This window comes from Enhydra lutris, unplaced genomic scaffold, assembly GCF_002288905.1.
Source record: "Enhydra lutris kenyoni isolate GAN:26980312 unplaced genomic scaffold, ASM228890v2 scaffoldscaffold9, whole genome shotgun sequence".
NCBI classification, from domain to species: Eukaryota; Metazoa; Chordata; class Mammalia; order Carnivora; family Mustelidae; genus Enhydra; species Enhydra lutris.
The window spans coordinates 73,455,203-73,481,680 of NW_019154093.1; the positions used below are offsets into that span (position 1 = coordinate 73,455,203).

At 60.3% G+C, this 26,478-nt stretch overlaps 1 protein-coding gene across 2 annotated transcripts; it reads left to right on the forward strand.

Annotated features, from left to right (window-relative positions):
* Positions 1-359: 359 nt before the first annotated feature.
* LOC111143023 (cadherin EGF LAG seven-pass G-type receptor 2) lies at positions 360-26,312 on the forward strand. 2 transcript variants are annotated; one of them, XM_022496436.1, is made up of 34 exons: positions 360-3,828; positions 8,384-9,031; positions 10,877-11,099; positions 11,526-11,641; positions 11,824-11,912; positions 12,330-12,487; positions 12,866-13,029; positions 13,181-13,306; positions 13,670-13,836; positions 14,137-14,424; positions 14,508-14,682; positions 14,916-15,057; positions 15,226-15,346; positions 16,023-16,206; positions 16,384-16,485; positions 17,194-17,288; positions 17,497-17,706; positions 18,170-18,353; positions 18,461-18,589; positions 18,676-18,856; positions 19,017-19,184; positions 19,272-19,398; positions 19,525-19,725; positions 20,039-20,213; positions 20,500-20,612; positions 20,763-20,842; positions 20,936-21,062; positions 21,152-21,274; positions 21,873-22,000; positions 22,235-22,323; positions 22,430-22,624; positions 22,753-22,923; positions 23,071-23,305; positions 23,633-26,312. In XM_022496436.1, the coding sequence occupies exons 1-34, from the start codon at positions 501-503 to the stop codon at positions 23,658-23,660; spliced, it is 8,790 nt and encodes a 2,929-aa protein (XP_022352144.1). In that variant the 5' UTR covers positions 360-500; the 3' UTR covers positions 23,661-26,312. The 2 variants fall into 2 exon arrangements, with proteins under 2 accessions (XP_022352144.1, XP_022352143.1); XM_022496435.1 differs by having other exon boundaries at positions 22,430-22,923; positions 23,071-26,312.
* The last annotated feature ends 166 nt before the right edge of the window (positions 26,313-26,478 follow it).

A 26,478-nucleotide genomic window follows, 5' to 3' on the forward strand; every position in this document is an offset into this window, starting at 1 on the left:
CCCGCCCGCCGGGGAGGCGAGGGATCGTGGGGCTGGGCCCTTGGCCGCGGCGACAGCAGCAGTCGCGGCGGGGACGCGGGGCGCGAGCGGGCGGCGCAGGGCCGTCGAGGAGGGCCGGGGTCCGGGTGCGTAGCTACGCGGACGCAGGTGGGCCATCCCGTGGGGCGAAGGGGGCACCTCGGGGCTCGGGGAGTCGGCAGGGCCAGGGGCGCGCGGGGCCCGCGGGCGCAGGTGGCGAGAGCCGGGCGCGCAAGTGGAGGCGCAGCGCCAGCCCGCGGTGGTCGGGGTGACCCGGGCGGGCCGGGAGCGGTGAGAGCCCGGTTGCGTCGGAGGGCTCAGCGCCGGGCCCCGCCGAGGCAGCGAGGCGCAGGCCCCGAGGGGCGCTCGAGTGGCCCCCGGGGACCGGCGCCCCGGCCCGGGCATGAGGCGCGGCGGGGCCGGCTGGAGCCGGAGGAGGAGCCGCCGCCGCCGCTGACCCGGCCGGCCGGGAGCAGGGAGAGATGCAGAGCCGGGCAGCCCGCGCCCCCCTTCCAACGCCACTGCCGCCGCCGCCGCCGCTGCTGCTGCCGCTGTTGCTGCTACTGCTGCTGCTGCTGCCGCCACTGCTGGGAGACCAAGTGGGGCCCTGTCGTTCCCTGGGGCCTGGGGGACGTGGCTCCTCAGGGGCCTGTGCCCCCGTGGGCTGGCTCTGTCCAGCCTCAGCATCCAACCTCTGGCTCTACACCAGCCGCTGCAGGGATGCAGGGACAGAGCTGACTGGCCACCTGGTACCCCACCACGACGGTCTCAGGGTCTGGTGTCCAGAATCCGGAGCTCACATCCCTCTGCCGCCAGCGCCTGAAGGCTGCCCATGGAGCTGTCGCCTCTTGGGCATTGGAGGCCACCTCTCCCCACAGGGCAAGCTCACCCTGCCCCAGGAACACCCGTGCTTAAAGGCTCCACGGCTGAGATGCCAGTCCTGCAAGCTGGTGCAGACCCCAGGGTTCAGGGCAGGGGAAAGGTCAACAGAAGAGTCCATGGGCGGGCGTTGGAAAAGGAATGTGAATACAGCCCCCCAGTTCCAGCCCCCCAGCTACCAGGCCACAGTGCCTGAGAACCAGCCATCTGGAACCCCGGTGGCATCCCTGCGGGCCATTGACCCAGATGAGGGTGAGGCAGGCCGGCTTGAGTACACCATGGATGCCCTCTTTGATAGCCGCTCCAAACATTTCTTCTCTCTGGACCCAATCACCGGCGCTGTAACCACAGCGGAAGAGCTGGATCGGGAGACCAAGAGCACCCACGTCTTCAGGGTCACGGCGCAGGATCACGGCATGCCCCGACGCAGTGCCCTGGCCACACTCACCATTTTGGTGACGGACACCAATGATCACGACCCTGTTTTCGAGCAGCAGGAATACAAGGAGAGCCTCAGAGAGAACCTGGAGGTTGGCTATGAGGTGCTCACTGTCAGAGCTACAGACGGCGACGCCCCTCCCAATGCCAATATTCTGTACCGCTTGTTGGAGGGGCCTGGCGGCAGCCCCTCAGAACTCTTTGAGATTGACCCTCGCTCTGGGGTGATCCGAACCCGTGGCCCCGTGGATAGGGAAGAGGTAGAATCCTATCAGCTGACAGTGGAGGCAAGCGACCAGGGTCGGGACCCGGGACCACGGAGCGCCACGGCTGCTGTGTTCCTGTCTGTGGAGGATGACAATGACAATGCCCCTCAGTTCAGTGAGAAGCGCTATGTGGTCCAGGTGCGCGAGGATGTGACCCCGGGGGCCCCAGTACTCCGCGTCACAGCCTCGGATAGAGACAAGGGCAGTAACGCTCTGGTGCACTATAGCATCATGAGTGGCAATGCTCGGGGACAGTTCTATCTGGATGCCCAGACTGGGGCTCTGGATGTGGTGAGCCCTCTTGACTATGAGACGACCAAAGAGTACACCCTCCGGGTTCGGGCACAGGATGGCGGCCGCCCCCCGCTCTCCAACGTCTCTGGCCTAGTGACAGTGCAAGTCCTGGATATCAATGACAATGCCCCTATCTTTGTCAGCACTCCCTTCCAGGCTACTGTGCTGGAAAGTGTTCCCTTAGGCTACCTGGTTCTCCATGTCCAAGCCATCGACGCTGACGCAGGGGACAATGCCCACCTGGAATACCGCCTTGCTGGGGTTGGACAGGACTTCCCCTTCGCCATCAACAATGGCACAGGCTGGATCTCTGTGGCAGCTGAGCTGGACCGGGAAGAGGTGGATTTCTATAGCTTTGGGGTAGAAGCCCGGGACCATGGCACCCCAATGCTCACTGCTTCAGCCAGTGTCAGCGTGACCATCCTAGACGTCAACGACAACAACCCCACCTTCACCCAACCAGAGTACACTGTGAGACTCAATGAGGATGCGGCCGTGGGCACCAGCGTGGTGACGGTGTCGGCTGTGGACCGTGATGCCCACAGTGTCATCACCTACCAGATCACCAGCGGCAATACCCGCAACCGCTTTTCCATCACCAGCCAGAGTGGTGGTGGTCTGGTGTCACTTGCCCTGCCGTTGGACTACAAACTTGAGCGGCAGTATGTGCTAGCGGTCACGGCGTCTGACGGCACGCGGCAGGACACGGCACAGGTGGTCGTGAATGTCACAGATGCCAACACCCATCGTCCGGTCTTTCAGAGCTCCCACTATACGGTGAACGTCAATGAGGACCGGCCCGCTGGCACCACGGTGGTGCTCATCAGCGCCACGGATGAGGACACAGGTGAGAATGCCCGTATCACCTACTTTATGGAAGACAGCATCCCCCAGTTCCGCATTGATGCCGACACAGGGGCTGTCACCACCCAGGCTGAGTTAGACTATGAGGACCAAGTGTCCTATACCCTGGCCATCACCGCCCGTGACAATGGCATTCCCCAGAAGTCTGACACCACCTACCTGGAGATCCTGGTGAATGATGTGAATGACAACGCCCCACAGTTCCTGCGTGACTCCTACCAGGGCAGCGTCTATGAGGATGTGCCCCCCTTCACCAGTGTCCTGCAGATCTCAGCCACTGACCGTGACTCTGGCCTTAATGGCAGGGTATTCTACACCTTCCAAGGGGGCGATGATGGAGATGGTGACTTCATCGTAGAGTCCACGTCAGGCATCGTGAGAACGCTTCGGAGACTAGACCGTGAGAACGTGGCCCAGTACGTTTTGCGGGCATATGCGGTAGACAAGGGGATGCCTCCAGCCCGCACACCCATGGAAGTGACGGTCACCGTGTTGGATGTGAATGACAATCCACCTGTCTTCGAGCAGGATGAGTTTGACGTGTTTGTGGAAGAGAACAGCCCCATTGGCCTGGCTGTGGCCCGCGTCACAGCCACTGACCCCGACGAAGGCACCAATGCCCAGATCATGTACCAGATCGTGGAGGGCAACATCCCTGAGGTCTTCCAGCTGGACATCTTCTCTGGGGAGTTGACTGCCTTGGTGGACTTGGACTATGAGGACCGGCCCGAATACATCCTGGTCATCCAGGCCACGTCAGCTCCCCTGGTGAGCCGGGCCACAGTCCACGTCCGCCTGCTTGACCGCAATGACAACCCACCCGTGCTGGGCAACTTTGAGATCCTTTTCAACAACTATGTCACCAACCGCTCAAGCAGTTTCCCTGGGGGTGCCATTGGCCGCGTGCCTGCCCATGACCCTGACATTTCAGACAGCCTGACCTACAGCTTTGAGCGGGGGAATGAACTCAGCCTGGTCCTGCTCAATGCCTCCACAGGCGAGCTGAGGCTGAGCCGGGCACTGGACAACAACCGTCCTCTGGAGGCCATCATGAGCGTGCTGGTGTCAGGTAAGGAAGGGCCCAGGTGGCATCGGATGGGGGTGACCCCTGGGGGAGGTCCTGGGCAGCTGTCCAAGGAGGAACCGCTGACCTGCCTCTCTGCCCAGTGCCTGGCACAGAGGTTGAAGGGCCAGAGCAGCTTGGGAAGGAGCCCTAGGAATCCTGGGGCCCCGCCTGCCGCCCCAGGCTGGGCTGGGCTGGGCTGCTTTGGTTGGCTGCCCCCTGCCTACCACCGTGTGACGTGGCAGGGGAAGTGTTGCGAGGCTGCCCTAGCTACGGCTGCCAAGATTGTGAAAAAAGGCGCGTGGAGAACTGGGGGGCCAGGAGAGCTGGGGGAGGGGTAGAGAGGGCTGTGGTGTGTGGGTGTGGGAGGGGGAGGTGAGCCGCCCCCTCAGCACCCCTTCATGCCCGGCAGGGTATTCCTGTGATCTCATAACAGCCTTCTGACAGAGCAGAGGGCGCTGGGGCACAGGGTTGCCGCCAAGGGGTCAGGACCCTGCAGTCGGGCCTCTTCTGGCTCCCGGCTGAGCCCCAGACTGGCTGAGGGGGACTTTGTCTAGTGCATTCTTTTCCCTCCAGGCAGAAAGAGCCTGGCCTGGCTACCCCTTCAGAGCTCCAGCAGGAAGTGAAGCCAGAGCTTATTGTTTCTGTCCAAACAGACCCCACTGTCAGAGGCCACTGTTCGGGGTCCAGCTTGGGGGAGGGGCTACAGTGAAGCCAGGGGCAGGCTGAGGCCTCCTGGGCCCCCTTGCCACCCCACGAGCTGTTTTAGCGATGCTGGGCCTTCTTTGCTGGCTGTGACCAGTCTGGGCTCAGGGAATGGGGTGTGGGACCAGGATGAGCAAGAGGACTGGTGGCCTTTGAGGGTAGAGCCCCCTGCTCTGGTGGGGAAAGAACAGAGTCCTGGGGCGTGGGAGCCTGGCCAGGACCCAGGCTGGGCATTCCTGCTGCTTGGCCAAGCGCTCAGCCTGCAGACTCCCTGGACAGAGGGCTGGGGGAGGAGAGTTGAGTGGGGGCGGCATTCTGTCTTCTCCATCAGCTATGGGGAGTGGCAAGGAGGGGGCCAGCCCCAGGTTGCTGAGTCCCTTCCCCAAGCTTGGGAACCACTGGCACCCCCATGAGGGCCCCTTCTTAGGAGCATCCCGCAGATGGATGGGCCAGGGTACCCCACTCCAGACACATAAGGGAGGAATAGAAGAGAAGAGTCTGGCACTCCTGTCACCCCAGAGAGTCTGGGCCTGGAGGGGAATGAGAGGCATGTGGGATGGAGGGTGTGGTTCAGCCCCCTCCCCACTCTGGGTCCTTCCCGGACAGGTGCCTCCCCTGCCCCACTCCTCAGGTGGCCCTGGGAACCCAGGCATGTGAACTTTTAGAGGTCATGGACAAGGTTCTGTGCCTCTTGAAGCTTCAGTTTCCCTCCAGGAGCAAGTGAAGGGCTGGAGTTCCTAGATCTTTTATCCTTCTCTGTGCTGGGAGAAGTAAGCAGCAGGGAGGGATGGAAAAGAAGGGGCTTTTCCTCTTGTCCTCCCCACAGCCTGTCCTAGGTGAGAGTAGCAGGACACTGAGGAGGCCCCGCCCAGCCTGCAGGCTCCTATCAGGACAGAGCTCCTGACGACAGCTCCCCTAGAACAGGAGGGAAGGTCTCAGGCTGGCCCTTTAGCCCTGGCCCCATCCTGTCCCCTCAGCCCTGACCCTTGGAGGCAGTCACCACGGCAACCCTAAAGTTCAGGGAGGCTGGGGTGAGGGGGAATTGACTCCCACTACCCCTTTGTTTCCCTTCTCTTGTTCTTTGTCTCTCTCTTTCTTTCCCGCCCCTGCCCCTGCCCCTGCCCATGGGGGCCCTACTGCTCTGCCCCTCTCTGTGGCCTTCTCCTGATCTCCTGTGCGGCTCTCTCCTCCTTTCCCAGTTTCTCCATTGCTGGCTTTTTTCCTGGATCTTTGTTTTCCCCTGTTCAGTCTCCACGTCTGTGCCTCTCTGCCTTCCCCCTCTCTTGTTCCCTGGGGCTGACGCTGCCCCAGCTCTGGCTGGATGGCTCTCCTGAAGCCCCAGTTCTCCCTGCCTCTTTCTTACTCTCCTGGGACACACAGGAGCTCCTGTGCACCATCCGGTCAGCTCCCAGAGCGGCAGACCCTATCCAGGCCTACGGCTTCCTCTGGCATATCTGCCAGGGGAGAGAGGCTTGGAGTCTGATTCTGCCACAGTCTGGGACCTGGGACCCCTGTTCCCACCTTGCCTGGGCACCTGAGGGGTGACCCAGGTCAAGGCAGAGGAGAGGAACAAAGAGCAAGGATTGAGCAGTACGTTGATTGCTGGGAATGGGGGACCACAGAGGAGGGGGCAGGTGGTCACAGATGGTAGACCAGATGGGAAGCAACGAGACACATTGGGTGAGGGGCATGGGCGGGGCCTGGGACTGCCAAGGGGAGGCACAGGGAGGAGCGCTTGTTCCCAGGGCTGAGTGCTGGTGAGGTTTCTCTCGTTCATGGGCTTTGACTGCCTCCTCCCTTCCCTAATCAGTTAGGGGCACTGTGTGGACTCTTGGGCCACTTTCTGCCTGGAGGGACTATCCCATCAAGGAATCAATGGGCAGAGACACCAACTACACAAGAGGCCTGTGCCAGCTCCATACCCCAGTGCAGGGTAGTCTGAAAGGGAGGAAGCAGAGCCTGAGGTCATCGATCTGGGCAGGCTTCCTAAAGTAGGTGAGCTTGGGGCGGTGAGAGAAGTAGGAGGACTGTGGGTGGTATCTGGGTAGGCCAGGTGGGAAGGCACAGAATGTTCGGTGGCTGTAGACAGGAATGGGAGGAGCAGGAGTGGGTAATGACAAGCAAGCTTGCTGGTGAGAGCTGGCGGGCTTCGGCAGTCTCAGGTGATGAGGCTGGAGGGCAGGTGGGTGGGCTGAGAACGGGGCTTAGATGGGTCTCTGCCTTCAGCCTTCCCAGGCTCAGCTGAGCTGCCTGGGGTAGTTAGCCACCTCAAATAGGTGTGTCATAGAAACAGAATCTATTCCCAGGTTCCTCTCCTACTCCCACCCCACCCCAGAAACACCATCTCCTGACCGGTTCCTGCCAGGGAGTCCTTTATCAACATCAACTCGGGACCCCTGCTGTGCTTTATGTTTTATTTTTTAAAAAGATTTTATTTATTTGAGAGAGAATGAGAGAGAGGGAGCACAAGTTGGGGGGAGAGGTAGAGGGAGAAGCACACTTCCCTCTGAGCCTGGAGCCCGATGTGGGGCTCGATCCCAGGACCTTGGGACCATGACCTGAGCCGAAGGCAGATGCTAATGACTGAGCCACCCCGGCGCCCCCCCCCCGCCCTCACCCCACTGTGTTTTAAAGACCATTTCTTCACTATGGAGCCATCAACATCTCGTTATTTACTAAACACCTACTATGTGTAGGACATTGTAATAAATAAAAACATGAATACTCTTTAGAGCCCTGCCAAGCCACTTCCCCCTCCCCACAGGCCTCCAGCTTTCATTTCAGAGCTAAACAAAATCCACTGCCATGTATATGTGCATTCAGGTGTGTATGGAATTTCTGGGCTTAGAGTGTGGGTGGAGTGAGACACTAGAGTGTGTTAGCACCTGGCTGTTTATAAGTGAGTGTGTGGCCCACAGGTGTGGCAGGCATTTGGGTATAATGTGTGAGCCAAGTGGGCGATGAATAGCTGGAGGCCCAAAGCCAGAGGAGGGATCAGCCTAGTGGGGCTCTTCTGGGCTTTCAGATTGGAGAGCTGCCCAACCCTGTCATCACTGCCCCCCAGATCCCTCACAGCATCAGGCAACGGGTGCTGCAGCCTCTGGTAGGTTGGCTCAGCTGGATTTCCTGGGGTGAGCCCCCCCACCCCCCAGCCCCGGGCTATCTTCGGCAGCCTGGAGAGTTGGGCAGGAAGAATGCTTTGTGTGGAGCGTTGCTATGGGGATAGTAGGCCTGCGCCCAAGCAGCTATGGGGCTCAGTGGGAGGGGGACTGGGTGGCCCACTGACCCAGTTCACCCCCCACTCTGCTTTGGTGGGGGAGGAGGGAGCACAGACAGGGTCAGGGGTATGGTAGTGTTGAGATATAGAGGCGGAGGGGGCAGGATAATTGTTTTTGTGGGTATCTTGTGGTGCTCTGGGCCCTATAGAAAGGTAAGACATAGGCAAAATCGGGTTCTTGTGTAGGGAAGCCCAGTCTGATATAAGGGAGCCAGACTCACAACTTGGGCAGGGAAAAGGTGCACAAACATTTAAAAATGTACTATTCTCCACAACGGAGGGTTTTGGGAAAGTATGCAAAGAGAACTTCTGAAAATCAACTCCCTCTAAGTGTCTATGGGGGCTGATCCCTCAAGGTGTGACTTGTCTACAGGTGACATATATGTAGTTTCTTGGGCCCCTTTTGCCAATTAGAAAAGGGAGTCCATTGTGGCAACTGAGCAATGCAGGGGTGTGTGGGCTAGATCTTAGCTCCCCCTCCCTTCTCGGGGCGCTCCTACCCAGTGCTAGGTCTATGGCTTGGCATCCCCGCCCTCCCCAGCTCCACGTCAGGTACTGACCCATGTCGTTTCTCTGCAGACGGCGTGCACAGTGTGACCGCCCAGTGCGCACTGCGTGTCACCATCATCACGGATGAGATGCTCACGCACAGCATCACACTGCGCCTAGAGGACATGTCGCCAGAGCGCTTCCTCTCCCCACTACTGGGGCTCTTTATTCAGGCGGTGGCGGCCACGCTGGCCACCCCCCCAGACCACGTGGTGGTCTTCAACGTGCAGCGGGACACCGACGCCCCTGGCGGCCACATCCTCAATGTGAGCCTGTCCGTGGGCCAGCCGCCGGGGCCCGGGGGCGGGCCGCCCTTTCTGCCCTCTGAGGACCTGCAGGAGCGCCTGTACCTCAACCGCAGCCTGCTCACGGCCATCTCGGCGCAGCGCGTGCTGCCCTTCGACGACAACATCTGCCTGCGCGAGCCCTGCGAGAACTACATGCGCTGCGTGTCGGTGCTGCGCTTTGACTCCTCCGCGCCCTTCATCGCCTCCTCCTCCGTGCTCTTCCGGCCCATCCACCCCGTCGGAGGTCTGCGCTGCCGCTGCCCGCCTGGCTTCACGGGAGACTACTGCGAGACTGAGGTGGACCTCTGCTACTCACGGCCGTGCGGTCCCCACGGGCGCTGCCGCAGCCGTGAGGGGGGCTACACCTGCCTCTGCCGCGACGGCTACACAGGTGAGCTGGGGGCGGGGCCTGCAGGGCTGACACCACAGCGCAGGCGCAGACATGGCCTAGGGCCGGGGCAGCCTCGTTCCTTCCAGAGTAAGGTAGAGGTTACCCTGGCCCTAGGCAGATCTGAATTGCTTTTCTACACCCGTTGGGGAGAAAGGAGGTGGAGAGGGGGAAGCCCTTCTCAGAGTTCGCCTTCCACCCCCCATCTCAGGCAGCGCAAGTGAGGCCAGCACCAGCTCTAGACGCATCCCGCTTGGGTTTGTATTCCAGCTTTGCCACGAGTAGTTAGTTGCGTGACCTTGGGCAAATTACTGAATCTGTCTGTGTCTCAGTTATTTTCAAATGGAGATAATGAATCTACTTACATCATAACATGGTTATAAGGATTAATTTAATTAACTAAATACATGTGGAATGTGTTGGCTGTGATTTAAGAGACCCCTGGCATCAGGTGACTTGTTCTGAGTCTCACCCCACAGCTTAACTAGCCCTGAAGCGGGGCCTGGGACCTGGTCTCCACCATTGCTGAGAGTCACCTTTTGGGTTATAAGCAGTGGTTTCCTTTCCAGGCATTGAGGGGATGGCATAGAAGAAACTGGAGGGGTTTGGGTGGGGGGCAGGATTGTTTCAGAAGGTCGTTGTACCTGAGTGACCCTGAGCAGAAGAGCTCCACTCCTGCCCAGGTGCTGGAAGAAGGGTGAGGCCTTCCTGTGGGCCTGTGACCTGGGTCTTTACACATCCCCTCCCCAGCCTCTCCCCGGGAGGCTCACTGACTCTGGTTTGTGCTCCTGCCCCTGCAGGATCCTGCTTCTCCTCAGGACACCCCCTTCTCCTCTCCTCCTTGGGCCCTTCCTTCCCAGATGGTTAGGCCTTATTCTCTCTCCTTCACAGCCATGCCCACTGGCTCTGCCAGCAGTGGCAGGCAGACCCCACCGCCTTCCCTGCTGCATCTTCCTGCCCAGAACTTGCCAGACTTGACTCCTCTCAGCTGCTGCTGTGGGTGGGGGTGGAAGGGAGGGGAGGGCTTGGGGGATGGGAGGGGAGTCTTTGTCCAAGAGGATGGGGAGGGGGGCTTAGAGTAGGCGAACAACAGTTGCCATGGAAACAAGAGCCAGTCACTAGGCACAGGAGCTGAGAACCTATCTCTAGAATCTGGGAATGGGGAGGGAGAGAAAGGGGTGGATTTTCCATCTGATGTTGTTGGAATTTTCAGCTCCTCCACTAAAATCCTGGTCTGCTCCCAAGGCTCCGTTCCCCGCTCTGTCGCATCTCCCAAGTGCACAGAGGACCTCAGTCTGGACCCCAGGGCCCAGGGTGGGAGTTCTCTGCCCCACTCCTGAGAGTCCCCAGCTTCACACCCCCCCCCCAACTACCCCCCTCTCTCCACCCAGAACTCTGACAATCCAAGTGGAAGCCTAGTCTCATCCGCAGTGAGGGAAACTGATCTTGGCGCCTGACAGGAACAAAAGCACCAGTGGGAGAGAGGGAGGAAGAGGGTTTGGCGCCAGCCCTGGTGTCCTGCAGGCTCTTTCCTCCAGGCACATTCACCCCTGTGGGAACAGAACACCCCCCAGCTTGCTCTGTAGCTGTGACAGCAGAGGCTTACTAGGACTTGGGCCTTCTGACCAGGGGACCCGGCAGACCTGTGCGCTTGAGCCCCAAATAGGAGTACAGAAGGGCCTGGGAGCTCCAAGAATTTGCAGGGCAGCAGTATAGGGGAGGGTGGTGAGGATGCTTGGGAGAACTTGGGAGTGTTGACAGAGGTATGGCTGGGCCCCGGGGAGGCATCCCAGTTCCCCTCCACCTTCTCGGGCACTTGGTTATTACCCTGCCTTTCCCCCTGCCCAGGTGAGCACTGTGAGGTGAGTGCCCGCTCAGGCCGTTGCACGCCAGGTGTCTGCAAGAATGGGGGCACCTGTGTCAACCTGCTGGTGGGTGGCTTCAAGTGCGACTGCCCGTCTGGAGACTTCGAGAAGCCCTACTGTCAGGTGACCACACGCAGCTTCCCTGCCCGCTCCTTCATCACCTTCCGTGGCCTGCGCCAGCGCTTTCACTTCACCCTGGCCCTCTCGTGAGTGGCTGGGCACTGGGTTGTGGGGGCGGTGAGGGAGGGCGGTGGGAGCCTGGGTGTCTCCCCTTCCTCAGACAGAGTAAGAGGTCAGGCAGCGAAAGTGCTGGGAGCAGGTTGTTGGCAGAGCCAGATCAGCATTTCGAGTTGCCTGTGCACTGTGCCAGCAGCCCTTCCTCACCCACCTGGATCACTGACCACTCCTCCTACCCACTTTCAAGGGTGGGGAGCCATGGGGTCAGGGGTCTGGTTTCAGATCCGGTGTGGGCTCATCGTCCACACTTGAGCTCCATGGCCCATAGAGCCAAGGGCCATGGTGTCAGCCCTTTGGAGGGTTCTGCATAGGATCAGGGGCTAGTTAGGTGGCTGGAGTGTTTGGGATTAGCTAGGTGCCCCATTCCCTGCCCCCTACCCTCAACTCCCGCTCAGGTTTGCCACCAAGGAGCGTGACGGGCTGCTGTTATACAACGGACGCTTCAACGAGAAGCATGACTTTATGGCCCTCGAGGTGATCCAGGAGCAGGTCCAGCTCACCTTCTCTGCAGGTGACCCTGTTTGCCGCATGTCCTTGTCCATCTCCCAAAGGCCCTAGGTGTCTTGGCCCCTGATCCCAAGTCACATACACACCTCCCCCCAGCCAGACCTGGGTCCGGTCCCAACCATGAGCATACCCTCCCCATTCCCAGCCCTCATCTGCTGTCCCAGCTCACTTGGGTCCTTTCCCCAGGGGAGTCGACCACCACCGTGTCCCCATTCGTGCCTGGAGGGGTCAGTGATGGCCAGTGGCACACGGTACAGCTGAAGTACTACAATAAGGTGGGTGTCGGAGGGGGTCAGGGAGTCAGTGGCTTCTGTCCTTGCCTCAGGTGTTCAGACTGAGGTGGTGCTTTATCCGGGGTGGGGGGGGGTGGTCACTGCACTTCTGGCTGAAAGGGAGGGAATGGGGTGGGCTGGGCCGTTCCCCTTTTACCACTGTGTGGTGGTCGATGCTCCATGTCCTATTAGACAGGCATGGACTCCAGTCACTGTTGAGGAAGGCAGGTAAGCCTTCTCTGTTGAGGAAGCCTCACTGTTGAGGAAGGTTCTGTGAGCACACTGAATGTGCATGAGTGTATACACTCACACGCGTGTGTACAAAGGGGTGTTTGCAGGTGCTGGTGTCTCTGTGCCTGGCCCATGAACCTTGTGAGCTCCTTGTTCATGGTTCCCCTTGTCTGCCATCTCTGTCCACAGCCACTGTTAGGGCAGACGGGGCTCCCGCAGGGCCCATCGGAACAGAAGGTGGCTGTGGTGACCGTGGATGGCTGTGACACGGGGGTGGCCCTGCGCTTTGGAGCTGTCCTGGGCAACTACTCCTGTGCTGCCCAGGGCACCCAGGGGGGCAGCAAAAAGTGAGTGGGGTGGGGGGAGGGCTGGGGCATGGGGTGCAGTGTGGGACCAGGTAGGGAGGGCAGGTTGAGATGGTGGGCCTGAGGGGGCCTGGAAATGGAAACCAATCCAGGTGAAGGCCCTCCCTCCCCTTGCTTCCCTTAGCCCCTGCTCAGCCTTCTACAGGGGTTTTGGGGAGGGGGGCGGAAGCGGCAAGAATAGGGGATTAGAGCAGAGTCTGGAGGGTGGGTATGAGATGAGGTGAGAGCAGCTCCAGGTTGGGGTGCCTCCCTTCCCCTGTGCTGTTCTTCAGGGACCCTTTGGCTCTTGGTCTCTCTGGCCTGGTGGCAGGGAGAGGGGAGAAGGAAGAGCCGGAAGACCCCCCATTTTTGCTCTTCCAGGTCTCTGGACCTGACAGGGCCCCTACTGCTGGGTGGGGTCCCCGACCTGCCTGAGAGCTTCCCGGTCCGCGCTCGGCACTTTGTGGGCTGCATGAGGAACCTGCAGGTGGACAGCCGGCATGTGGACATGGCCGACTTCATTGCCAACAATGGCACTGTGCCTGGTATGGGAGCCTGAGGCAGGGGCCAGGCCCAGAGCCTGGGGTGGAAAGGAGGGCTGTGCTGGTATGGGGACGTGGTGGGGGTTTCAGAGGCCCCTCCGGCCACAGGTTTCCAGTTTGGAGCCCCGAGGGAGCCCCTCTCTCTCCCTTCTAGGCTGCCCTGCCAAGAAGAACGTGTGTGACAGCAGTACCTGCAACAATGGGGGCACCTGTGTGAACCAGTGGGACGCATTTAGCTGCGAGTGTCCTCTGGGCTTCGGGGGCAAGAGCTGTGCCCAGGGTAGGAGAGGCCGCCAGCAGCGGCCAAGGCCCGAGAGCTGTCGACAATGCTGGGAACGCTGGCAGGGTCGGGGAAGGCACTGGGCAGGGCCCAGCCAAGCTGGGCTGTGGGCGGAAAAGCGTGTCTGGGCAGAGCCCTGAGAGGGTAGCGCTGGAGACAAAGGGCCCAGTCAGAGGCAGGCCTGGGCACAGTGTGGGGCGGGCCCCGGACAGGTAAATGTTCTGGAGGGCGGGGCCAGCTCGAGGCGTGGGCACTGGGAGAGGCAGTGCCCTACCTCCAGCAGAGCCTGCCCCTCTGAGCATCACACCCCCTGGGGCACTTGGCCACTCCGCCCTCAGAGTCTGCCTTTATCTGCCTCCCCAGAAATGGCCAACCCGCAGCGCTTCCTGGGCAGCAGCCTGGTGGCCTGGCATGGCCTCTCGCTGCCCATCTCCCAGCCCTGGCACCTCAGCCTCATGTTTCGCACGCGTCAGGCCAACGGTGTCCTGCTGCAGGCTGTCACCCGGGGGCGCAGCACCATCACCCTGCAGGTGAAGCAGGGAGGGGTAGGGGGCAGGCAGGCCTTGAGCTGGGCCACGGTAGCCGGGGGGGCCGCTCTTAGAGGGCTGGGCGGGGTCTTACCTTTCCCCAAGCCCGAAGCAGCTCTGTCCACTTGCCGTCCACTTGTTGGATCACTGCTGCCATCTATTGGCCGCAACGGAAAATAATACCCTTTGCTCTGGGGCCTCAGGGGGCCAGAGGATGGGTTTGGTGGTCCAGCAAAAGGGCAGTGCGCTAGAAGAGCCGATGAAGGCAGGCTGCTGACCCTTTTTTCTTCTCTTCTGGTGAAGCTAAGGGAAGGCCACGTGGTGCTGAGTGTGGAGGGCACAGGGCTCCAGGCCTCATCTCTCCGGCTGGAGCCAGGCCGGGCCAATGACGGCGACTGGCACCATGCACAGCTGGCACTAGGAGCCAGTGGGGGCCCCGGCCATGCCATCCTGTCCTTCGACTATGGGCAGCAGCGGGCAGAGGGCAACCTTGGGCCCCGGCTGCATGGGCTGCACCTGAGCAACATTACCATCGGGGGAGTGCCAGGGCCGGCCGGTGGCGTGACCCGCGGCTTCCGGGGCTGTTTGCAGGTGGGTGGCCTCCTCTGCCTTCCCCTCCTCTCTGTTAGGAGGCCCGCTTCATGGAGGGCCAACATTGCTTGTGTCCCTCCCAGGGCGTGAGGGTAAGCGAGACGCCCGAGGGGGTCAGCAGTCTGGACCATAGCCGCGGGGAGAGCATCAATGTGGAGCCAGGCTGCAGTCTGCCAGACCCCTGTGACTCGAACCCGTGTCCTGCCAACAGCTACTGCAGTGATGACTGGGACAGCTATTCCTGCAGCTGTGATCCAGGTGTGCCAGGGGCCCCGGGGAAATGAGCAGGTGGGCGTGTCCCGGGGTCTCACTTCAGCTCTGCTGTGTGACCCAAGGCCAATCACATGACCTCTCTGAGCCGTGTATCCTGCGCTACAAAGCTGTGGCCAGCCTGTAGGGTTCTCAGGTGGAAGGTGGCAGAGTGAGGGCAGGTTTAAACAAAGTGCCAGGGAAGGGTAGGAATTGACCCTCTGTCATCTTTATGGTCCTAGGTTACTATGGTGACAACTGTACTAATGTGTGTGACCTGAACCCATGTGAGCATCAGTCTGTGTGTATCCGAAAGCCCAGCGCCCCCCATGGCTACACCTGCGAGTGTCCCCAAAATTACCTTGGGCCATATTGTGAGACCAGGTGAGTGGACCCGGAAGTGCAGCAGCCTGTCCCTGGGGTGGGGGGGGGGGTCCCCTTAGAGCACCGGGAACTGGGTTGAGCTACAGCCACCATCAGAAGGGTCACATGAGGCTGCAGCCGGCAGGCATGGCAGAGGGAGCTCATGTCTGCCTGGGCCCCTCTCTGCAGGATTGACCAACCTTGCCCCCGAGGCTGGTGGGGACACCCCACGTGTGGCCCGTGCAACTGTGACGTCAGCAAAGGCTTCGACCCAGACTGCAACAAGACAAGTGGCGAGTGCCACTGCAAGGTGACTGCCCTGACCTGGGCCTCCACATGGCCGTCTGGGCCCGTGAGGGGAGGCAGTGGGGAAAGCCTTCCCTCAGAGAGCTCAGGGCTATGTGCTCTTGCTATGATGGGGGATACAGGCGGCCACGTGCTCTTCTGTGTCTGCTGTTTGGGGGGACCCGAGACCTGTACTTTACCGTGGAGCTCTAGGCCAGCTGTACTGGCTGTTTGCAGGTGTGCCAGGGGCCCGGGGAAATGAGCAGGTGGGCGTGTCCCGGGGTCTCACTGTTTGCAGCCCACTCTGACTGGTTGGTGTCTTACTGATGGGCTACCCTGCAAACTTTTCCTAGTTAAAATTTTTTTTTTTTTTATGATTTTGTTTTTGCAAGAGAGAGTGCGAGTGTGTGAGTGAGCTCATGTGCACAGGAGTAGGGGTAGGGGCAGAGGGAGAAGCAGGCTCCTGCTGAGCAGGGGGCCCGATGTGGGGCTTGATTTCAGGACCCTGGGATCATAACATGAGCTGAAGGCAGACACTTAACTGACTGAGCCACCCAGGGGCCCCTAAATATTTTGAATACCACTCCTGGGGGTCCTAAAGTCAGCGAGCCTCTCTCTAGAGGGGCCACAGCCTAAAAGACCCGTGAGCATCCCGGAGAGACAGAGCCTGAGCCAGTGATCCATGTTGTCCTCCCTCTCAGGAGAACCACTATCGGCCCCCGGGCAGCCCCACCTGCCTCCTCTGTGACTGCTACCCCACGGGCTCTTTGTCCCGCGTCTGTGACCCTGAGGATGGCCAGTGTCCATGCAAGCCAGGCGTCATTGGGCGCCAGTGTGACCGCTGTGACAACCCCTTTGCTGAGGTCACCACCAATGGCTGTGAAGGTAGGATTCCCACGATGGGTCGGTGGCTCTCCTGCTGTGCGCCAGGTCCCGGTATGCCAGGGAGGCCAGGAGCAGGAGTTAGTTGCAGGCCTGAGGCTGCTGAGAGAGGGCTGGAAGCCCAAGCACAGCTCCAGGGGGGGCAGCTGCTTCTGGGTGACCCTGTGTGCTTCCTTGCAGTGAATTACGACAGCTGCCCACGGGCCATCGAGGCTGGGATCTGGTGGCCCCGTACCCGCTTTGGGCTGCCTGCTGCTGCCCCCTGCCCCAAAGGCTCCTTTGGTAGGTGCTGGAAGCCTAGATGTGATACTGTGGACTCAGTCTCTCATCCCTGGGATGAGGGTGGGAAGCCCCTGGCTGCAAATCCCAGGACCTCTCTCTGGAGACTTCATGTCCCTTCCTTCCTTGGTGCTCTGTTCCTCTGCTCCCAAAGTTGCCGGGATGAGAGGCACCTCTATCTTGAACTCTTATGAAAAATGCTGACAAAGCTGCAGCGTGCCTGCCACGGGGATGGATTCTAGAGATTCGAAGAGGAATCAAACAGCGTTCCCATCTGCAGCTCACGCCCTGGAATGGGAGTCTTGCCACTCACAAGGAAGGCAGTCTGGGGGTTAGGAGCTGTCGGGTGTAAGACCCCCCCAGGATGGGGGTTGGTGCTGGTCCTTGGATCGATGATGATCAGAGTTCATAAGCAGAGAGCAGCAGGAAGCCCAGACTGATGGCAGCATAGGGGCAGTGATGCTGGGGTCTTGAGGAGAACACACACCCCGTGCTCCTGGAGTCCTCCCTCGGGCCAATCTGGCAGAGGTCTGGGCTCTAGTGTTCTCCAGAGTTTTCTTCCTCTTCTGAGCTGGGCTGGAGGAGGGCAGGTCCCTTGTTGGCTTGTTCCTGTCTCTGGCCCATGAGGTGCTGGACCCCAGGGACTCAGGCAGGTCCTGGAAGCCTCTTATATCTCTCCTGAGGCCTGCCCTCTGGGCTTCCTCCCCCCAGGGACCGCCGTGCGCCACTGTGATGAGCACAGGGGGTGGCTCCCCCCAAGCCTTTTCAACTGCACGTCGGTCACCTTCTCAGAGCTGAAGGGCTTTGTAAGTGAATCTCTTCATCACCAGCTCCTCTCTCCCCTCCCTGCTGCTGGCTTTGAGAGAGGGGCTTCTGAAACTCCAGGCCCTGCCTCCCGGGGCCTCCACATGGAGTGGCCACTTCTCCCCTTTCCTGAGGCCCTTTTATTCTTGAGTTCCAGCTCTGTCCTATGCTGACCTTCCTTGCTCCCTATCCTGTCTGGCTCCATCCTAGGCTGAGCGACTGCAGCGGAACGAATCGGGCCTGGACTCTGGGCGCTCCCAGCGACTGGCCCTGCTTCTGCGCAATGCCACGCAGCACACGGCGGGCTACTTTGGCAGCGATGTCAAGGTGGCCTACCAGCTGGCCACACGGCTGCTGGCGCACGAGAGCGCCCAGCGGGGCTTTGGGCTGTCCGCCACACAAGATGTGCACTTCACCGAGGTGGGGCTTGGATGGGGCAGGGTTGGCTGGTTAGATGGGGGTCATGGTGAGTGAGCCTGTTCCTGGGGCAACTTGGGGGCCATCCCTGCCTTTGGGGAGGGACCTCCCCGCTGGCCTGAGGCCTCCAGGAGCTCCCTTGAGCTGTGGAATTTAGAGTATCTCTTTCTAGCCCTTTTTCTAGTAAGGTGCTGATAGAAACTAATGTTTGTATTGGGGCCTGGTGTGACCAGGCTCCTCGGAGCAGAGGCCCTGCCCACTGTGCCACGGTGGGGAGAGGTCAGCCCCTAATACCTGGGTGGGGGTCCAGGCCCAGGGCCCAGAAGCCCTTAGCTACGGAAGGAGGAGAGGTCTGAGGGAGGGGCATGGTTCGGATGGGTCGCCCTGGCTGGTCTAGGCACAGGTGTGCCAGGTGGCGGGGATGCGAAGGCCCCGGGTTATAGCACCGTGACCACGCCCACCCTAGAACCTGCTGCGGGTGGGCAGTGCCCTCCTAGACGCAGCCAACAAGCGGCACTGGGAGCTGATCCAGCAGACGGAGGGTGGCACGGCCTGGCTGCTCCAGCACTACGAGGCCTACGCCAGCGCGCTGGCCCAGAACATGCGGCACACCTACCTGAACCCCTTCACCATTGTCACGCCCAACATTGGTGAGCCTGGGTCAGGGCGGGGCTTGTGCACAGAACCCCGGGCATGGCCTGCTGGGCTGGGTGCCCACCCGCCTGGCCGTGGGTCTGAACTGTGACCCTCTCCCCAGTCATCTCTGTGGTTCGCTTGGACAAGGGGAACTTTGCTGGGGCCAAGCTGCCCCGCTATGAGGCGCTGCGCGGGGAACGGCCCCCAGACCTTGAGACGACGGTCATTCTGCCTGATTCTGTCTTTCGAGGTCAGTGGGGAGCTGCAGTGGGGGTCGGGAGCCTGGCTGGGGCATCTGTGCAGGGCCCAGCTGAGTGGACAGTGTCCCGATCCTAGAAACACCAACCATGGTCCGGCCTGCGGGCCCTGGAGAGGCCCAGGAGCCTGAAGAGCTGGCCCGGCGTCAGCGGCGGCACCCGGAGCTGAGCCAGGGTGAGGCTGTGGCCAGTGTCATCATCTACCGCACCCTGGCTGGGCTGCTGCCCCATAACTACGACCCAGACAAGCGCAGCCTGAGGTGAGTGGGCCGAAGAGATGAGGATGGGGTGGGGATGCAGGGCGGGTGAGTGCGGGAGCATGGAGAGAGGCCAGGGCTGGGGGTATCCCCCAGCATTGCGGGGTGTCCCCTCAGCCACCAGATGGCCCTAGTGACCATATGCCTACCTGTTCCTCATCAGAGTCCCCAAAAGGCCGGTCATCAACACGCCTGTGGTGAGTATCAGCGTCCATGATGACGAGGAGCTGCTGCCCCGAGCCCTGGACAAGCCGGTCACCGTGCAGTTCCGGCTGCTGGAGACAGAAGAACGCACCAAGCCCATCTGTGTCTTCTGGAACCATTCCATCCTGTGAGCCTGCACTGGACTTTGGGCAGAGAGCCAGGCCCCTGGGTGCCTTCCCCTCTTGATCTCCTGACTCTGCCTCCCCTCCCGCAGGGTCAGCGGCACTGGTGGCTGGTCAGCCCGAGGCTGTGAGGTCGTCTTCCGCAACGAGAGCCATGTCAGCTGCCAGTGCAACCACATGACGAGCTTCGCCGTGCTCATGGATGTGTCCCGGCGGGAGGTTAGACCCCCAGTGGGGGGTTGGGGGGCCAGAGGCATGCGTGGAGCTAGGGGTGGGGGCCCAGGGCTCTGGGCTGGATGCTCAGGCCCGGCCCTTCCTAACTCTCCTGGTCCCCCTGCCCTGCAGAATGGGGAGATCTTGCCGCTGAAGACACTGACCTACGTGGCCCTAGGGGTCACCTTGGCTGCCCTGCTGCTCGCCTTCCTCTTCCTCACAGTCCTGCGTGCCCTCCGCTCCAACCAGCATGGCATCCGACGGAACCTGACTGCTGCCCTGGGCCTGGCGCAGCTGGTCTTCCTCCTAGGAATCAACCAGGCTGACCTCCCTGTAAGACCTCTTTTCTTACCCAGAAACCATCCACAGCTCGCAGTCCTCCCTGGCTCCCTAGGAGTCCTCCCTGGCTGTCTGCCCCAGTCCCTGCTTCTGCAGCAGCAGCTCTGATGAGCTCAGCCCCACACCTAACCCACGGTTTCCTGTTCTTGAGCTCCCCTCACTTCCCCGGCACCCTAGAAGTACCTCTCTCTGGCCCACACTTCCCGAAGCACCACCCAACACCCCGGCCCTCCTTGTCTGCCTAGTAAGTCAGAATCCGTGCCCTGGAGGTGCCCTGGTCACTGACCTGGCGTGGCTGGGCCCCCAGTTTGCTTGCACAGTTATTGCCATCCTGCTGCACTTCCTGTACCTCTGCACCTTCTCCTGGGCCTTGCTGGAGGCCCTGCACCTGTACCGGGCGCTCACCGAGGTGCGCGACGTCAATGCTGGCCCTATGCGCTTCTACTACATGCTGGGCTGGGGCGTGCCCGCCTTCATCACAGGTACCCCCACCCCATTCCCAGTCTGAGGCTCTACATTTCCAAGCCTGGGGTCCACCTTCGTGCCATGTTCTCTCCATCCACGCCCCTGTGCCCCAGGCCGAGTCCTCCTCTCAGCCCCTGATGCTTCCCACCAGGGGCTGGGTACCCCATCCTGGAGAGGTCAGCAGGGACACAGGGTGGGTGGAGCCCTTCATCCCCTGTACCTGGCCCCGTGAGCCCACGTGACCCCTGACTGATTCCCAAGGCCCTACCACTGCTTCCCCTGCTGTTGTCACCGTACCCCCAGGTCTAGCTGTGGGCCTGGACCCTGAGGGCTATGGGAACCCGGACTTCTGTTGGCTGTCCGTCTACGACACGCTCATCTGGAGTTTTGCTGGTCCTGTGGCCTTCGCAGTCTCAGTAGGTGTCAGAGAGTGGGCTGAGGGCCAGCAGGCTGCGTGTGTCCTCAGGGTCCCCTTCAGGAGTAGTGCCACTGCTGGGCCCCCGTGGGGTGGGGTAGGAGCTATCTGTCCCCTGATGATGCCCCTCCCCAATTTCCTGCCCCGCTAGATGAGTGTCTTTCTATACATCCTGGCGGCCCGGGCCTCCTGTGCTGCCCAGAGGCAGGGCTTCGAGAAGAAAGGCCCCGTGTAAGTATGGGGTGTGGGTGCCTGGGCAGTGGGCAGTGGGCTGGCGGTGGTGCAGGGGGCCTCCGGGCCGGGCTCACAGCCCCTCCTCTCCAGCTCAGGCCTGCGGCCCTCCTTCGCCGTCCTCCTGCTGCTGAGCGCCACGTGGCTGCTGGCACTGCTGTCTGTCAACAGTGACACCCTTCTCTTCCACTACCTCTTTGCTGCCTGCAATTGCGTCCAGGTGCCTGGCCATGCCCTGTGGAGGTGGGGGATGGGACCTGGCCATGGGGGGCCCAGACGGGCACTTAGCTGCTGCCTGTTGCCTGCCAGGGCCCGTTCATCCTCCTCTCCTACGTGGTGCTTAGCAAGGAGGTCCGGAAAGCGTTCAAGTTTGCCTGCAGCCGCAAGGCCAGCCCTGACCCTGCACTGACCACTAAGTCCACCCTGACCTCGGTGAGGGGGCCAGGGGCCGGGGACGTGGAGGGCTCTGGGGCCGGGAGGAAGAGACAGGAGCCCCAAAGAGCTTGTTGTCTGTGCTTTGTGCCCCACTCTTTCTTCACTCCAACATCCTTTCTCGGGAGGAGGAAGGGCTGGGGAAATGGTATGTGTAGCCCGGGAAGAGCAGGATTTGGGGCTGGCGAGGAGGGTTTGACTCAAGAGAGATGGGAGTGAAGCTAGGAAGAACAAGGCCAGGAAGGGGCCAAGACAAGTGATGCAGTCACGGGTACCCAATGTCTGAGAATCCCTGGCTCATCTTGGTAAATTTTGTGTCTCCCAACACACTCTTGGGAGATCATTCCTGGTACCAGCTTTTACCAGGTAGCCGTCTCGTGGAGCTGAATCCGGGGTGCTTAGGGTGCACGGGGCTTGCACAGCTAGGTCAGAGCTACATCCACTACCAGGCCCTGATATGGGGTCGTGCGCAGCTGAGATATGGGGCCTCTCTCCTCCAGAGCTGGGCATGTGGGAGCTCCCTCGGCCCTTCCACTCCCCATCCTGGGGCCGTCTCATCCTGCTCCCCCACTTACTGACCGCTCCGTTCCCTGCCTAGTCCTACAACTGCCCCAGCCCCTATGCAGATGGGCGGCTGTACCAGCCCTACGGAGACTCAGCCGGCTCTCTGCACAGTGCCAGCCGCTCGGGCAAGAGTCAGCCTAGCTACATCCCCTTTTTGCTGAGGTGAGCGCTGGGGTTCGGGGCGTCGGCAAGGGGCTCAGAGCACCACGCAGGCTGGAGGCCAGGCCAGCCACCTGCTGGGAGTCGTATAGCACACAGGAGGCTGACACGCGTGACAACTTAAATTAGAAGCAGGAGGGGCATAGGGCAGGAACTGGGAACCCGGAGAGAGAGAAAAGAATGGGACACTGGGCAAGGGGCTGGGCTGAGCCCTCCAGCGTGGTCTTGTCTTCTCAGGGAAGAGTCCACACTCAACCCCGGCCAAGGGCCCCCCGGCCTGGGGGACCCAGGCAGCCTATTCCTGGAAGGTCAAGACCAGCAGCATGGTGAGAAAGGAAGCTCGTGCTGGCCGGTCGGGGGGCAGCTGCCTGGCTTTCGCGGAGGGCGTGCAGAGGCGGGTGGGTCAGCTCTGACCTCTTCCCTGTATCCCAGACCCTGACACAGACTCTGACAGTGACCTATCCCTGGAAGATGACCAGAGTGGTTCCTATGCCTCTACTCACTCGTCAGACAGCGAGGAGGAGGAAGAAGAGGAGGAGGAAGGGGCCGTCTTCCCTGGAGAGCCGGGCTGGGACAGCCTGCTGGGGCCTGGCGCTGAGAGACTGCCCTTGCACAGCACCCCCAAGGGTGGGCCAGCGCCAGGGCTGTGGCCTTTGAGGGGGCAGCGGGAGGGCAGAGAGCCAGGGACTCCTGGGGTGGTGACTTTCCTAGTTGTCTGCCTTCTCTGGGCCTTATCTACATCCTTTCTCCACCAGATGGGGGCCCAGGGCCCGGGAAGGCCCCCTGGCCAGGAGACTTTGGGACCACAGCAAAGGAGAGTAGTGGCAATGGGGCCTCTGAGGAGCGCCCGTGGGAGAATGGAGATGCCCTGCCTCGGGAGGGGTCCCTTGGCCCCCTTCCAGGCCCCTCTGCCCAACCTCACAAAGGTGAGTGGGGCATGCCCAGCTGCCATGGTCCCCCATTTGGCAGCCTCCCACTTCACATTCGCCTTGTGGCTGGTAGGGCTCTCTAGGGTAGCTCCCTGACCCACCACCTGCTCCTCATGGCGCCTGCCCCCCCACCCCGGCCCACAGGCATCCTCAAGAAGAAGTGTCTGCCCACCATCAGTGAGAAGAGCAGCCTTTTACGGCTACCCCTGGAGCAAGGCACAGGGTCTTCTAGGGGCTCCTCAGCCAGCGAGGGCAGCCGGGGCGGGCCCCCTCCCCGCCCTCCTCCCCGGCAGAGTCTCCAGGAGCAGCTGAATGGGGTCATGCCCATCGCCATGAGTATCAAGGCGGGCACAGTGGATGAGGACTCGTCGGGCTCCGAGTGAGTGGGGCTGGCTGGGTGGGACAGGGGGCAGCCCCACAGAGCCCCTGGCTGGGCTCAGAGCCACTTCCAGGCCTCCCCAGGCTGCTCTGGCTGGCAGTCGGGGAACCAATGGGTTGGTGTAGCCCAGCTCCCTTACTGTGATGTGCCCGCAAACCATGGGGCCTGTGGGGTCAGCTCAGCCTGCATCAGGCGAAGTGAGGGAGGGTTGGGAGCTGGGGGTTGCTTTCCTGTTTCCTTCTCCTGGTGGAAGCTTCTCACTGTCTTCTCTGCTCCAACTAACCCCCTGTCTGCCTTTTCTGTCACTTTCCTTTCCTGCCTCTCCAGATTTCTCTTCTTTAACTTCCTGCATTAACCCTGGGCCGGTGGTTCCTACACCCTGCGGCTCCCTTACCTTCCCCAGCTGCACTCATGCCCCACTCCTGTCTTGTGCTTTATCCTGCCCCTGCTCCCCACCGCCTGCCCGAAGCAGCGACGAAACGTCCATCTGAGGAGCCTGGGCCTTGCCGGGAGGGGCACCCACCCCACCCAAGGCCATCTAGTGCCAACTCCCTCCCCCACCATCCCCTTCACTGCACTTTGGACCCCTGGGGCCAACATCTCCAAGACAAAGTTTTTCAGAAAAGAGGAAAAAAAATTTAAAAAAGGATCTCCACTCTTCATGACTTCAGGGATTAATTTTTTTTATATGCTGGAAACTGACTCCCCTTTCCCTTCCCAAAGAGGATAGGACCTCCCAGGATACTTCCCAGCCTCTCCTCAGTTTCCCATCTGCTGTGCCTCTGGGAGGAGAGGGACTCTCGGGGGGCCTGCCCCTCATTTGCCATCACCAAAAGGAAAGGACAAAGCCACATGCACCCAGGGCATCGAGCCCTGCCGGCTGCACCCCGGCGGGCCTCAGTGTGGTGAGGGCGTCAAAGACAAGGGCACTTCTCACCCTGCCTGTGCTGCCCCTCCCAGGAACTGAAAAAGCCCCGTCCGGAGAGGGGGCAGAAGGACTCCGCGCCCCCGGACCCCCAAATGCTGCATGAACACATTTTGAGGGGAACCCGTGCCCCTGGGTGGAGGCCGGGCCAACCCCAGCCCCTCTCCTTTCCCTGGACTCTGGCCACGTGCTACAGCCCAGGCGTTTGCTCAGTTCGCTGACCCAAAAGTGCTTCATTTCCCTGCCTGACCCACCTGGGGAAGGCCAGTCACGTGTTCAGTTGCGCTTCTTTGCTGTGGTGTGGGTGGGAAAGGGAGGAAGAATAAGGCCAGGGCTGGCTCAGTTGCCCCCAGAAGTCTCAAGCACAGGTCTCAAGTCCGGGTTCTGGTGTCCACGCAGCCACCCCCGCAAGATCAGACAAATCCCATTTTGTCTGATTACTGTGGCCTCTGAGATGTGTTCTATTTTTAACCCCTTTTCGGAATTGGCTCTCTTCTTCAAAGGACCAGGTCCTGTTCCTCTTTCTTCCCCTTCTGCCACGCCCATCCTCAGCTCCCTGCGAAGAGAGAGTTAATATATATTTTTATTTATTTGCTTTTTATGTCGGGATGGGTTCGTGTCCGGTCCCAGGGGGCTGATGTGGCCATGACAGGTCAGGTGGGTACCCAGCATTCCTGGCGTGGGTGGGTTGAGGCCCTTTCCCTCGCTCCAGGCTCTCATCTCTTGCCTCCTCTCCTCCTGCCACCCCAGTTTTGCCAACCACTGTTCATTTGAGTTACCGTGTACGCTGAGCATGTATTCCCCACTTGTCACTGACTTTCTTCTGGAGCAGGTGGCTAGAAAAAGAGGCTATGGGTGGGAAAAAAAAATGTTCCTGTTTCTCACATGTAAGGCTGGTTGCTTAGTTTTCTGCCATGGATTCTCCCCCTGAACCCTCCCCTCAGCAATTCCTACAAAGGGTTAAAAATTTAACTGGTTTTTAACTACTGATGACTTGACTTAAAAAATACAAAGATGCTGGATGCTAACTTGATACTAACCATCAGATTGTACAGTTTGATTGTTACTGTAAATACAGTAGGGTTTTGTGTTTGTTTTTTTTCATTTCCCCATACCACTGAATAAACTGTCGTTCTGTGCGGGTTGAGTGCCATCATCTTGTTTCTGTGGGGTGCCCTGTGCTTCCGGAGCGAGGCTCTGGAAAACACGAGCAGGCAGGGCCCTGGGAGGACCCAGAGGTCAGGGGACTCAGATGTCACTTGGCCAGTGAGCTAGCCTCACCACCAGTACCCCAGCGGTGCTCCAGATAGCCTCATCAGCACAGAGCCCATGTCCTGGTGTGTCCAAGGAAGATGTGGCAGGCGGCAGGAGAGTATCCTTTTATCAGGACAGGAGGGACACGTTTTCAGTGGAGAGGGTGCAAAGAGCAGGCAGGTTTCCAGTCCAGCCCCTCAGGGCTGAGTCCTGGGGACAAAATTCAGGAGACAGGGAGGGCAGAGTGGCTCAGTGGCTCAGTGACGACGTACCTTCTGACTTCACTCCTCTGGGTCATTGTGTGTGTTTTCCCATCAGAAATGAAGCAACAATTCACACTCAAGTCACCTACGTGCTCTGCAACATTTTTTCTGTTTGCGAGTTTTCTGTTTTCCAAGGCTCTGGTCAGCAGACTAGCTGGGGAGTTAACACGGGGGCCATAGAGGATAGTGATGAAGAGCACAAACCTTGGAACCAGACCCAGTGACTTAAGCTCTCTGAGCCTTAGTTTCTCTGCCTGCAAAATAAGGATGATAACAGCATCCTCCTAATTGAGCTTTTATGAGAATTAAATGAGTTAACACATGTAAAGTTCTTAGAACAGTTCACAGTGCATAGTAAGAGGCCAGTAAATGTTGGCTTCCCTCATTGTTGCTCCTGGGGAGGGGTGGGGGTAGAGTGCATACAGAGAAAAATAGAAAGCAAGCCCAAAGGGAAGGAAGCAGGTAGCTGAGCAAGAAGGGCAGCTGTGGCAGGTGGGCCTCCTCCCTAGCTGGTAAAGTCTCTTGGATGTTGCTTAAGCAGGTTTGCAGCAGGATGGGGGCAGGGCAGGGGGGGTTATGAAATCCAAGCCTGACAGAGGGCACAGGGAACATGCCTTACCCTTTCTGGCCACCAGGTGGCAACAGCAGATGGGGCTGCAGCTCCTTTCGCCTCCCAAACCACACACAGGTGCCATCTGCTGGCCACACCTCAGTCTGTTCTGTCGGGGGTC

What these genes read in the sequence shown, in the direction of transcription:
- LOC111143023 (XM_022496435.1), top strand. Translation starts at nt 501, where the DNA reads ATGCAGAGCCGGGCAGCCCGCGCCCCCCTTCCAACGCCACTGCCGCCG. An exon ending in TTCTGGAACCATTCCATCCT is followed by an intron (nt 19,185 to 19,271) that starts GTGAGCCTGCAC and finishes CCCCTCCCGCAG; the next exon opens with GGTCAGCGGCACTGGTGGCT. An exon ending in CTGCCTGCAATTGCGTCCAG is followed by an intron (nt 21,063 to 21,151) that starts GTGCCTGGCCAT and finishes GTTGCCTGCCAG; the next exon opens with GGCCCGTTCATCCTCCTCTC.